The sequence below is a fragment of the Phyllostomus hastatus genome, unplaced genomic scaffold, assembly GCF_019186645.2.
Source record: "Phyllostomus hastatus isolate PE091 unplaced genomic scaffold, TTU_PhHast_1.1 phas_contig_34, whole genome shotgun sequence".
Taxonomy (NCBI): domain Eukaryota; kingdom Metazoa; phylum Chordata; class Mammalia; order Chiroptera; family Phyllostomidae; genus Phyllostomus; species Phyllostomus hastatus.
In genome coordinates, this window is record NW_025333857.1 from 57,541,525 (window position 1) to 57,555,309 (window position 13,785).

General features: G+C 52.5%; 1 protein-coding gene across 10 annotated transcripts in view; it reads right to left on the bottom strand.

Moving 5' to 3' along the window:
- The window catches only part of PTPN3 (protein tyrosine phosphatase non-receptor type 3), a 103,696-nt gene that overhangs the window by 21,545 nt on the left and 68,366 nt on the right, over positions 1 to 13,785 (bottom strand). For all 10 annotated transcript variants that reach the window (XM_045840328.1, XM_045840323.1, XM_045840329.1 and 7 more), the window contains 5 exons: positions 9,229 to 9,415; positions 8,973 to 9,050; positions 7,904 to 7,960; positions 6,471 to 6,627; positions 4,286 to 4,446 (listed from right to left, as the gene is read on the bottom strand). In XM_045840328.1, coding sequence (XP_045696284.1) covers positions 4,286 to 4,446; positions 6,471 to 6,627; positions 7,904 to 7,960; positions 8,973 to 9,050; positions 9,229 to 9,415 — 640 coding nt within the window. The remainder of the gene's footprint in view (positions 1 to 4,285; positions 4,447 to 6,470; positions 6,628 to 7,903; positions 7,961 to 8,972; positions 9,051 to 9,228; positions 9,416 to 13,785) is intronic.

Genomic DNA, 13,785 nt, shown 5'->3' on the forward strand with positions numbered 1-13,785 from the left:
TGCGGGGAGGCTGGAGCTCAGAGGACAAGTCGGCACCGTCACTTGGCGTTTACCCAGGGACGCCTACGCTGAGTGCAGAGCCGTCTTCTGCCTTAGACAGAATGTGCAACTCGGGGAAAGCATGGATCGAGCCACAAGCTATTCTCAGGAGGGAATGAAGCTGGGGCTGAATGGGTGAGTTCCTTAAAGGAAGGGAGTGTCCTGGAGGTGACAATGAACTTGAAGCTATGTTCAGACCCCCAGATCTTTTTCCTTTACATGAGACCAGCAGAACACCCTACCTTGGCTGAACAGAGAGCACCTGGGCAGTCTGAGGCCAGTCACTAATACCGCCACACCGCCGGCACCGAGCAGGTAAGCAGAGCGGCTGCTGGAGCACAGACCTCATGCTGGAGGTCAGGTGAAGAGCTGGTCACACTTGGCAATGGCGAGTTCTAACAACGGGTCAGACTTTTAGCACAGACTCTAGCCCTAGACCTCCCTCACCAGTGCGACACTAGACAAGCCCCCTCGCCTCAGAGCCTCCTTTCCCCCATCTCTGAAGGCGTGGCCCCGGTAATTCTGGCCACATCTCTTTCACAGAACTGCCGTGAGAGTCAGCAGAGACAACACATGTGAAACACACTCGGCAGATTCCAAGTGCTATAGAAATGCGAACTATTAAGTGGGATTTTGTTACAGCTGGGACCAAATGCCTTCTAGAACACATTCATACTTGTTTATCAAAAGCCACAGGAGGAGCAGGGAAATCCCCTTAATGAAGATGAGCCTCAGAGCGAGCTGTGCTGAAAACCAGCTTGTCACCACGGTCCATCATGGCCCAGCCCCCTTTGTGCGGTGTAGTGGGTGGAGCGTGGGGTGTGGGCATCTGCCCGGAACCAGGCACCGCTTCCTGCCCCGCAATGCTGCCCCCCCAGCCAGGCCGCCCACCTGCCGACAGCACTAGAAGAGCATGCGGAGAACCGGAACTGCAGACGGCCAAGGTGCCAACCCCAACGTGACATGACCACTTTCTGTGTGGAGATTGGACATGTTCTTTAGACTCTTGGAGCCTCTGTTTACACATGATGATAGCTGTTACTCCTTATTGTGCCCTTACCAAGTGCCAGACAATGCGTTAAGTATTTATCTTATCTCACCCTTATGACCAACCCGTGAGACACCCAACTGACCGAGGAAGAAGAGGCTACAGAGGTTACGGGACATGCCTGTAGCCACACGGGAAGTGAGTGGTAGAGCCAGGACTTAAAGCCTGTTTGGCTCCATGTGGCTAGATAGTGTCTGGATCTTCTCCAGCTCCAGTGCTGCTGTCCTAGTCTAATGACAACTCTCACGTGTAAACACACTGTGTTGTTGGCAAAGGTTCTGGGCTCGTTAGGAGAGCAAGCTCTGGAGTCGGCCTGCCTGGGCCCAGGGTGGCTCTGCCATGTGCTGTGTGCTCACCTCCCTGACTCTGGCCCTCCACCTGTGCAAGGGCTGCCGTGACGACTCTGTGGGGTGATGCACACAGAGCCCTCGGCACACAGTCAGTCAGCGCTCATTAAAGGGTTCCCTTCGTCTTCCTTTCTGGTTTGATCTGGCTTCCCTTGGAATTCTCCTCTAGCAGCTGTGAAGGACATCTTTCCTCAGTCTGTAAGTGGTTGTTAAATTATGTCCCGCAGTCTAGGGTTCCGTGGGACAGTGTGGGGAGACTGAGGCAGGGGTCCATGGATCCCGCCTGCTCCATCATGGGGCAGCTGTGTTGTTATCTGTTCTGCATTCTGTAGTTCTGCAACTGTTATCTACAAAGAGGGTCTCCCTACTTAATTTCCAGGAAATACATGGACTAAGTGAAAAAAAAAAAATGTAAATGTGCACCCAACTGAAATTTAACCCTTAAGCTTCTAGGTTGTTCATTTCATATGCTATAGTCCAACTATAAGCTCAAAATAAAGGTAAGACGTGGGGGACAGGCAGCAGTGGGACAGTGATTCTGGTCCAAGCTCTACCCCCAACCCCCGCCATCCTCTGAACCAGCTCGGACGTGGACACCTCCCGGTGGTCTGGGTAAGAGTGTCCACACCGAGGCCCCTCCCAGCGTGGCTGATTCTGGAGCTGTGGTCTGGGCCCCGTGTGACCAGCTCTTCGGGTACTATCCATCAGGTTGAGTGTCATCCTTTCGAGAAATACTACTCAAAAACACGGAGGGCAGGCGGGTACTTCTCTTTAAAGCATTTTTAAACTTTCTAATACAGTCCAGTGAATGTGGTTCAAGAAAAACCTCACGTGGGACCCCCATATGGAAATCCTAAGTGCAGGGGATTTTCTGGGGCACAGGTGAAGACCAAGTTTGCTCTCATTCCTTATTGAGAACACACAGCGCCTCCTTGTGGACAGTGTGATCAAAGACAACCGGTTCCCTCTGGGCTGAAGGACTTCCATCAGCTGGAGACAGCTCCCAGGACGGACTCCTTGCTGTGCTTCTTGCAGCAGGCAGCCCTGTTTCCCTTTACTACCTGACACTTCGGAGCTTAGTTTCCCAACTCCAGTTTCTACACAACGTACATTCTGTGTAACGTAATCTTGCCCTATCTTGGTCTTTAGCTGTTTCTGGGATTCCTGATACATCCCTTCAAACATACTGAAATTAGACTGTCAAGTTCTTGGGGCCAGAGATCCACCTTCTCCCTCCCTCGCTGTGTTCCCGATCCAGGGTTTGGCACGTGGCAACCACCTGATACACACCCCCTGCATAGATGAATGGCTGCCCACTGCCTTTCCCCTTCCTCGTCCCTTCTAACACCGAACAAAGAAGAAGATGAATTACTCTGTATCTGGCCTTTAAGTTCTCCTTGTTTTGACTGTTTTGGAGAGGGTTTTAAGAGTATGCAGTTTTAGTGTCCAAAATGTATATTTCAATTTTGAACTTTTTGCAATGCAAGGCCAGAAAATATAACCACTACATTTTCTTCATTTAAAATCCTAAGCCTACATAGCCTCCCACAGGCTACTAGAAAGAAGGGCTTTCTTTCCCTTTTTGTAGATATGCAGGATATGTCTATCCTATTCTGCCCAAGTAATTACATTATTCCTACCCTTTACTCCGTATTGCATTTCTACAAGATATGGACTTATGCTTTTTTGTCTATATTATCTGCCACGGCTGTGAAGTTTAAAATTTCCTACTGATTTTGTGGGGAGTGAAATCAAGTATCTTCACCGTTTGCTTGTGAGTTTTTACTTTCTACTGTTGTTCAACACACACTGCTCTAATATTGTGCTCTGTTTGCACCCTATTCCTTACACCACCACAAAATGGACCTCTCCTCACTCCACAATCTGTGCTCCGCATCCCTTTCTGTCCCGCACTCACACGACCCACTCTCTGGTGAGTCGATGTGCGGTCACACACATTTGATGAACCGCCTACTTTTCCTTCTGTGACTGCTTCCTTCATACAAACAAACGGGGGATGGCTGATTTCTGCTTTTGAACTGGATCTGAGACCGTCTTTCCTAATTTATGAACCCAAACTGTGCATGCTGGCATTAATCATGATCTATTTTTTTAATCGACCTGTTTCATGCTTCTTTGTGCTCTTTTATCTTCTATTGCATGAACTAGTCTGCGTTCTCCTACCTTGAAAAAAATCTGGACGATAAACACATTCTATTTCCATCCTGTGAGGGATCGCATCAGTAAAACTGACTTAAGCACCGAGGCTTCTGCAGCTCTGCTTTGCCTTGAGAAGTCTGGGGGTGCTTTTTGCTGACGGTTGCTACCCTGTGACTAGGGGTCCCCCTTAGGGAAGGAAGACGGCGTCTGTCTCTGGTAATTACTCATGTTTGCGCGGTTCTGGGGGACTTGGAGAGAAGAACTGCTACGCCCCGTGGGCTGACCCTGCTGCTAACCACACACGACACCCAGCGGGGTCAGGGACAGGGCTCCTTCATCATCCCGTGGGTGCAGGCGCTCACCCACGCTGCCTCTCCACTACCTTCTGCTGCTGAGCGTCTGGAGCTTTTGCGTTGGCAGCCAAATACCTCCAGAGTCCCTCCCCCTTGATTTCTGATGCGTTTCTCCATGACTACCTAGTGTTACCGGAGTGAGAGGTGAGGCAGAGTGCAGGGACGGGCGTGGTCCGTGTCCCCTGCTTGCCGGGCCCGCCCCACTGCCCCGATGCTGGGAGCCCCTGTGCCCCACGATGAGCGCAGGCCCCTGGTGTCAGGGCTGACTCGGCAGCACCTGAGTAGCCCACCGAGGCCCCGGGGCCCAGGCGGCGGGGTGAGCCCCGGGACTCCCTTACCTCGAACTGGATCAGCACCGTCCCACTCTCGAGGCCCTTCTTCAGCTGTTCCATGGATCCCTCCAGCGTGTCTGCACCCTCTGGACACACGGGGAAAATGGCCTCTGGGAAGAGCTGGTTCAGTTCATCTTCCGATTTGAGTTCAGCAAAGGAGTGCACAGCTGTAGTGGGCAAGAAAGGGTGCGTCTGGCTGTGCGGCAAAGCTCTGGTGACCAGTTTCCTCCCCCAAATTACACTTGTGACACCTGAATGCGGTGGTTTAGAACATCTTATTAAGGGATTAAGCACACAGTAATCATGCTCACCGAAGATACTGCTTCTCGCTGAATGACACAATATGTGTTGATTACACAAAAGGACGTACAATTCTGGCTAGTCGGGGGTGGTGGTTAGTCCTCAGAGGCTTTGGCCAGAGGGAAAGGATGTTACCAAAGAAGACATCTTCGCTCTTCGCTCTCTGACCTGGTTCTTCCAGGACCCCATCCCCTCATCCCCTTCTCGGTTCCTTTTCATCTGCTCCCTTACAACGGCCCTTTCCCGGTCCCTGCGGCGAGGTCCGGCATGCTGTCCGTGATGCTCTCACCCCCAGAACGCAGCCCAGCTCGCAGCTGGGGCCATTTTTCAGGTGGAAACCTCCCGGGTAAGCGTGTGTAGTCCTAACGTCCATCCCTTCTGTGCGCCAGCCCTGCCTCTTCGGCACCATCTCTCCCTTCATGCCAGACTCCACGTGAATGAAAAAACCTAGGACCCCGCGCCCCCCCCACCCCCCCCACACACAGCACTTCCCCAGCCTCACGTGCCTCCGTCCACAGTTACACTTCCTGCTCCAACCTCCCAAACCGGAGACACGAGGGTCACCCAGAAGGGGACCGCACACCCCCCTCAAAAGCCTTCGCTGGCTCCTCACTGCCTTCAAGAGAACAGGAGAGGACAGGGAAGAAAGGACGTGCGCATTTCTCCACACGGCAGACCTGAATCCCCACGATGCTGAACCTGAGTCGTGATCGCCGTGGCACAGATGTGGAAACGGACCCCCAGGGCAAACGAGCCGCCCAGAGCCGTCGGGGTGGGCACGGCAGTCCGGCCCGCACCCGCCCGACCCTGAAGGCCACCCTCTTCCCTCCGCAGAGCAGTCCAACTCCGTTGCCACTGCCACGATTTCTGCCACGGTAGCTACTCCCCATGCTGTTGACTTATTTTTCTTTAAATCAGCTCATATTTTCAGTTAAATACTTAAAAAATAAACTTATATTATAGCCACAGAAGACCAGTGGCACGGCCCTTGTGGCTTTAAGGGTCCACAGGCATCCGTTTCCTCCCCTCAGACAGGCCAAGCGCACCTCCCATGGCTCTGGATGGTAAGCTTTAGTGGGAACAGAGTCAGGAGTGTGTGTGCTTGTGTGTGTGTGTGGGGGGGCATTGGCGGGGGGTGAGGCTGTGTATTCCCCTGTGAAGGTCAGGGCAGAAGGTAAGCCCAGGGCTTTGAGTCACACACTGACAGCATTTTCCTTCAGTGCTGGGAAGCCGGGCAGGAGCATTCAGGGACTTGGCTGATTGCTTTATAGCAACAAGAGCAGTGATGGCGTTCAACAGGAGCCATCCTTCAAGCAGCTACCGTGCATCAGGCAGTATTCGAGGTGCCTTCCAGTGCGAGTATCGTTAGGACCCCGAGCAGTGCGGACTGTTGTTATCCTCACTGTGCATCAGAGGAAGTCGAAAGAAACCAGACAAGAGACTTGCTCCAGGTCCCTCCACCGGCAGGAGGTGCAATGAGAACCACTGGGAGGGCAGCCAGACCCCTGTCCCCCTCCACTTACTGCCTCTCCACCAAAGCCAAACACACACAAATAAAGCATAACCCAATCCTTCCACAGAAAGTGCTGGAAATGCAAACGCCTGCAGGGCCAGGCAGCTAAGAGAGGCTGGTGCTTGCTGTGGGCTGAGTGGGGTCTGGGAGGAACTGGGGGTCACGCCCTGTATACAAGGGCGGTGGTGGGCACTGCCTACCTCCAGAGGATTGGCTGAGAGGGGCCAGGCCCTCTGTGGGCAGAACCTCAAATTTCTCAGGTGAGAGGTCAGACATCAAGGTTGTTATGTGCAAGTTCTTGGTTTTTTCAAATGTTGGCCTGGCCGGGCCGGGCTAGGGCAGCATCCCTGTGTCTCCTCCCCCGCAGGTGGCTCTTACCTTTCCTCCGGATCACCAGGGCCAGCTCCCTCGTGTGGGACTCCCGGCTGGCTTTGATGAACATCACCACTTGGTCATGGGTGTGTTCTGAGATGTCCCGGCCGTTGATTAACACGATTTGATCCCCTTCGTTCAGCTTAGGAATGCAGGTGTCCGCCTGAGGAGGGCGGGGGAAGAGCGGGTTTCTCCCGTTACCATGACTCAGCCCTCCAGGGAAGGCCACCGAGGCTCTCTGGGCCCGGGCGCCTGAGCCGGGACTGGGCTCTCCTTCTCTCCCTCAGGAATTATCGTCATTATTTTTCCATCCTCTGCTCCGATGCCATGGCAGCGGGTTGCAGGATTCTAACACAGTGCTGCTCAGGCTGTACGTTATGAGACATTTTGGAACAAGGCTGACAAAATCATGGAAGCCGTTTCCCTACGGCATCCAGCCTTCTCTTGTTAATGCCACATGATGATTGGGAAGCTTCTGATCTTTTGTTCTCTAGATGGGCTGTTAGAAAACGGTGCTCTGGCCCTGGCTGTTGTGGCTCAGTGGATTGAGTGCCAGTCTGCTAAGCAAAAGGTTGTCAGTTTGATTCCCAGTCAGGGAACATGCCTGGGTTGCAGGCCAGGTCCCCAGTGCGGGGGGGCGTGTGAGAGGCAACCACACAGTGGTGTTTCTCTCCCTTCCTCTCTCCCTTCTGTTCTCTCTAAAAAATAGAAACTCTTCCAAAAATAAAGAAAAAGATAATGGCACTCCACAGCTGAGAGTGCTTCGGCTAAGAGAATTTATCCACTTTGCAATGGAGAAAGGTTTTGTAAGCATAACACCAAAGGCAGGAGCCACTAGGGAGAGAAGCAATGCGCGGAACAGGGTAAAATGAAAGCCTCCTTCTTTGGAAGGGGCCACGGCAGTATGAAAAAGTCAACTGCCAGCTTGACGGCCACTGACGAGCGAAGTCCCACACTGGTGCTTTCTCAGGAGGCACAGTGACCCTTCGGTGCTCAGTGCTTCAAAAAAGCACAGGACCTGCTGAGGTGGCCTAGACAGAGGGCTGAGTGTGGGCAGTGGGAGGGGACACAGGGTCCCTGTGTCCACGCAGAGTGGGCAGAACAGCAAACTGCCTCAGTTCCCTTCTCTTGAGCAGCACTTCTAAAGTGCAATGTGCACACCCACCACCCGGGGAGCCTGTTAAAAATGCAGATTCTGGTTCAGGAGATCTGGGGTGGGGCCTGAGATTCTGCATTTCTAATGAGCTCCCAGGTGACACTGAGCGGCAGCTGGGGGGACCACACTGGGCAGAAGGTTCTAGAAAACATGGGCTCTGTTCTTTTTTAATTTCCATCCATAGGCATGCATTTACACACACTCTGTGCTACCGGCTGGAGAGAAACAGGACACAGAAACAGAAATCTGTTAGATTTAGCGGAAAGCAAACATGGTTACTTACAGGTGACTCTGGGTTTATCCTCGATACCACGAGAGGCATCTTTTGATCTACTCCTCCCTGTAAACGTGTGAAATTAAGAAAAACACAAACACGTGAGCAGTTCACAGCAATAAGGACACACAGCTCTTTCTGGCACAGGGGAGGGGTGCGACTTCACTTCATCTTGTTCTAATCCCAGGGACGGCACCCTTCAGAAGAACGAGGCTCCTGAGCCTGGGTCTAGTGGGCCAACCAGAAGACTGCTCCATGCTCCTACTGCCATCCCCATGTTCTGTGAACTTAAGGTGCACTTGGTGGAAGCAAGCTCCTTTACAAAAATGCAAATCACTCCAGCAGAAGGACTCCAAAGGCACAGCCTCTAAGTGCTGCTGGACAGAGGAGTCTCGAGACAGAAGCTACAGACAAGGCCAAGGCAGCAAAGACCACCTGCCCTCACTCAGCTCTCGAGTTGGGGATGCTAAACTTTTCCTATAAAGGACTAGAGAGTACATATGTTAGGCTTTATGGGGCAGAGAGCTCGGTTGCAAATGCTCAACTCTGCCACTGTAGTGCCCAAGGAGTCATGAACCCTTTGTAAATAAATGGGTGTGGCTGTGTTCCAATAAAACTTTATTTGTAAAAATAGGTGGCTTGGCCCCTAGGCCACAGTTTGTAGACCCTGCCTAGGGGCTGACAGAGGAGGGTAATGGCCCTGCAGCTAGAGCTGCTGTTCTCTCTTCCTGGCTCAGCAATGCTCAGGGGCTCTCTTCAAAACTCCCCTTTGAGGGGTAGATCTGCTTGCCAACTGTGGGCCCTCATCTCTGTGAGTCTATCACGTGGGGTTAAAAATGCTGATTTCATTGCTCAGAACTCAGGAAGGTGATATAAATAAGTGCCTAGCAGAACCAAGCACGTAACAGGCACTTGGTACGAGGCAGCTGCTAGAGCCACATCAAAACACTCCCAGCTCCGGGGGCTGGGCCCGTTTCCCCTGTAGCCTCAGGGACGTGGCATGCTTCCATTGGGGACAGAAGAGTCATCCAGAGATGGCTTCAGAGCTCAAAACTTCTTACAAATACATACGACATACCTTTAGATTAAATCCAAATTTTCCGTCTTCATCGGGCGTGATACGGATCAAGACCAAGTAGCCATCACCGTTATCATTCTGGAAAATGTTGGACAGTGGTCAGTTACGTAACTTCCCTCTCTAGTGGTTGATAAGAATACATTTTCGGTTAGTCATCACTACTTAAAGGAGGTGCCTCTGCGCCAGGAAGCTGGGGCGGGGGGGGGGGGGGTCACCTGGCCACTCAGGCACCCAGCCAGGACCTGCGCTCACGCACCTTGTCACAGTAGTACTGGCTGGAGTCCTCGGTGGAGCCCCCTTTGGTCACCCTGTGGAAGTCCTCTAAGAACTGCTGATCCACGCCATCTGGGGAGCAGGAGCCTGGAGCATTCGAAGACGGAGACACAGAACTGGATGACGTCCAGGTCGGGCAGCTTTGTGCTGGATTGTTCTCGGATATACTCCTTCGTCGAGGGGGGGAGGAAATGTTTTAGTAGCCGAATTAATATTTTATCGGAGCAAATGTTGCTGACTCTTGAGGCCTCACATCCCATGGTTGTCACAAACCCTTGGAACCTCAGGAGGGCTCCCAAGGTCACCCTCAGGGCTCTGGCACACAGAGGCCACAGGCCACCCTGTCCCCATCTGGTCTAAACGTCACCACCGTTCACTCTGGAGGAAAGGGGCAGAAGGAAGGGCAGACCCAGGAGCTGCTGAGAACTCAGCTCCCTTCCTGGCCACACCAGGAGGGTGGGGGTGGCAGGGAGATGCGCCGGCCACTCTGGAGGTCTGGCCGCTGAAGCCCACTCAGGGGCACGTCTCCACCCCTTGTGCACGCTGTTCCCTTCCATCTCAACCCCGCTGACAGCTCTGCTTCACAGAGCTCTCTGCTACCCAGAGGGAATGGGACTGATGCTGCTTATCCAGGGCAATTTATATTAATCCTAGTTTGTGTTATTTGCCTGTGACATCCATTTATTGCTCATGCTGAGAATGCATGTTTTATTTTTCTCTAACACGGGTCCTTCTGTATCTTAGAGCTGCAATGTCCAATGTGGTGGCCACCAGTCAATTTATTTAAATTTAAAGATTGGAAAGTTCTTGAGCTGTATCCATCCATTTCAGAAATGAGCAATAGCCACGTGTGGCTAGTGGCACCTGTGGGGGACGGTCATAAAACATTTCCACCACTGCAGGAAGTGTTGCTGGATGGTGCTATCTTAGAGAATTGCAGGCCATTGGAATGAAAGGGGCCTCTGTGGTCATCTGGTCAACCGCCCCTTTCACAGGTGAAGACACTGTCATCTAGAGACACCAGGTGACTTGGCCAAGGCCACAGCTTTCCCCTCACCTGACAGACAGAAGCCTGATGGATGTGAACCCCCACGCACCTCTTTCCTCTCCAGGCCACACCCAGTCTGCTCCTAAGGCGCCCCCCACATCCTTGCCATGCAGTCTCTGACCTCACCAGGAGGAACCATCTCAGCCATCACAGTGCCGGACATTCGACTTCTCTGCATCACACATCCCCCCCCCCCTCCTCCAACGGGACCACCGCCAGAGCCACAGGCCTGGCAAAGGTGCCTTAAGAGGCCCATAGAATGCGGGGCTTTCCTCATGTTCTACGTGCCAGGTGAAGTGATGGGAGAGGTAAGATGAAGACGTTCAGAGAAAGAGACAAAAGGAGCTGCCACCGGCTCTTTCTGAATCTTTATTTCAAGCCCTTATTCATGAATTTTTCATTAAGTTAGGGCTTCTCTGTTTCCTAGAAAGTTCAAATTAGCTTACTTTAAATGTAAAGTCTGCATCATAGTCACACAGCATGAGTCACAACTGCCATTCACTTGAATATAAAGATTCAGTTACAGACCGGTGTAGGAATATAGACATATGCAGGAGAAGTCTGGTCTTTCGGTTTTCAAGCTGAGGGAAGGGTGTTGTGGATGGGAAGGCATTTCAAAGACAGGGTATTTTGGAATTGAAGCTGTATGCTAGTGGTAAGTTTTCAGACTGAAAATGAATGAGACTTTAATTCAAAATTTTAAAAGCAAAACAAACAAAAAAATCCCCCAAATAGTGCAACTTTGCTAAATTTTAATGTTTACAAGAGCACCACCTAGTGGCAGAATCAAAGCAAAGACGGTTCAGAAAATGCTCTATGTCCATTTCCAGGGCGAACCTAACATTTAATACAAAGAAGTTGCAACTATCAACAGCATACACATTCAAAAGGTTGGAAGACTCTGGAGGGTGACAGTGATGGAAAGGGTGAAAAGCATGCAAACAAAAAAACAGAAGAGCAAGCTGACAAAGCAGACGAGAACAAATTTCAATAAAATTCTAATGCATCTTATATTCATTATTTTTCTAAATTTTTAACATGTGAATTACATAATCCGAGGCTTTAAGGCATTTTCCTTTTCAGTATAGAATACAATGATCCATCTAAAACAGCCCACAGAACTAATAAGAATATATCCAAACTCGTTATGTGCCCAGTACTATTTTCTAAGCAGGGCTGGGGGGTTACTCGTTGACAGTCACTTATTAAACATATGACAGTATGTTTTTGGCTGATCAACTGTGCACAGACGTTCCCTGTGGGCTGCGGAATGTTCCGCTCAGAGCAGAGAACGGACAGACAGATGGTGAGGAGGACAGTGGATGACGAGATGCATGAGAAGGTGGCAGCTGGACACAGCGCGATGCCAGGAGGGAAGCTGCCAAACCGAGTGGGCTTCCTCTCTCCTTGAGGCGGGACGAGGTGCTGATGGGGGAGAACCCAGTGGCTGAGGAGGGAAGGGTGAAGGGTGAGGGGCGCTGTGGGTGGACCCAGGGTTCCTGGGGTAAGGAGTAGGGGACGGAAGAAAGACAGTGCCGTGACTGGGGAGGAGGAAGCAGATGCAAGAGGGCTGTCCCTGAGGCAGAGGGGGGATGCTTGTCAGAGGAGGAGGCACATGGAAGGGGGACTGTCACGGCCGTCTAGAACCTAGGACCCGTCCGGGATCCAGAGCAGCCAGGGTGGAAGTGACCACTCCCTCCCCCAACTCCCGGGGAATCAAGGTGCAGAGGTGGGCTGTCAGGCAGGGCAAAAGCACCCCGGGAAACGTGCTTCGGAACTGTTTAAGTGTGACAGGTTTCAGAAACAAAAGCCATGACAGAATTTTTTTCTCTGAAGGAGAACAACATTAAAGACACTAAAAATGGCAGGACTGCCCATGAAAAAAAAGTCCCGGGTGGTGCTTCCCTTACCCCTGCCAGGATAACCACAAGGACCTCTGCCCTTCAAACCTGTCCAAGGCAGCACAGCTGTGCTCCCAGGGGGCTCCACAGCTCTGTTGGGGCCATGTGACAGAGCAGGGGCCGTTTCCTGTCACCTTCCGCTCCGGAGGCTCTGGCTTTCTGGAGGTGGGAGAGACCCCGGTCCTCTCTCCGTTCCTCTCCCAGCGCGCTGATGCTCGGCCAGGCACACAGCAAGCACCCAGTGAAGATGCTGAGTGAAGGAAGAAAAGATGCCCTCCCAAGGTCCCTGGGGTGTGTGGAGTGACCCTCAAAGAGCACGCCATTCACGGGGTGGCCTGGACGCTCAGGTGGAAAGAGAAGGCGGTTCGACAGCTCTCGGCACCGGTAAGATCAGGGCGCCTGAGAATGGGACAGGGTCTTGCCAAATGCAGGCCTGCGGAGGGCCCGGGAGGCTGCAGCCTGCAGCGCCCCCCCCCGCCCCCCCCCACCGCCAGCTCTCCGGGGAGGCGGGTATTCCTAAGCCAAGGCCGAGACTGCAGCAGCGGTGGGGGACTGCAAGGCAGGGCACCAGCTCTCCCAGAATGCTACGTTTCTTCTAAACAAAACTCCTGGAGAAAGGTCTCACGTGGATCCTCATGTAAGGCTCATTGAGGAGCAAAAAGAAAAGTGTCTTAAGTATGGGTTCTTAAGATACGGAGACATTCTTTCACACGGCACTCTCATCTCTGCGATAAATGCCAAGGGCTCAAGACCAAAACTTCACTCAAGAAGGGGCTGAAGTGGCTGCAGGAGTAAGTGGTTCGAGATAATGTTGCTCTCTGAGCTCGGCACTTCCTCACTAATGGAATCCTGGGTCACACATCTGTCCTCTCGCTGCCCCTCGCTGCCCGCCTCAGATATTAAATCACCTCGACGGCAAGAAAGCACTGGTTAAACTGCAGTCGATGCGTGCTTGAATTCTGGGATGAGAACTTCCCCATTAGTCACTGGATATCTGTTCAGTGGTGGAGGGAGAGGTGAACAGGACACTCGCCTCAAAGAGCCCGCTGTCTACTTTGAGAGAAGATGTAAAACAATGACGACGCCCCGCTGTGATGGCGATGCTCCGATGGGGGGGGGGGGGTTGGTGGGGGCAGGAGAGGCCTCACAGAGGAGGTGGAAAGACGACTTAGGAGGAGTTGGAACAGGCAGTAAGGAGGGAAGAAGGTATTTTAAGCAAAACACCAACATAAAAATAATTTAAAAAGCCAAAGTGGCAACGTATGCAGAGGCACGACACTTTGAAAAAGCACAGGAATGGTACTGAAGCAGGAAAGGGACGTGCTTGGGTGTGGATTCTGGGAAGACCAGCCTGCTGTCCTCGACAAGGACCGCCCAGAAGGGCGAGAGGCCAGACGGGGACAGGAGGACACTGCTGCGACAGGCCTCGCCGAGGTGACGGTGGGTAGACTGGGCAGTGCAGTGGGGGTGTGGGAGGGTCCAGTTCAAGGGGTGTTGGGGGGAAAGAAGAGGAGTCAAGGATGACCGAAATTTCCACGAGGTGGCGGCTGGGTAGTCCTGCGGGGTGGCCCCACTCACGAAGACGCAGGAG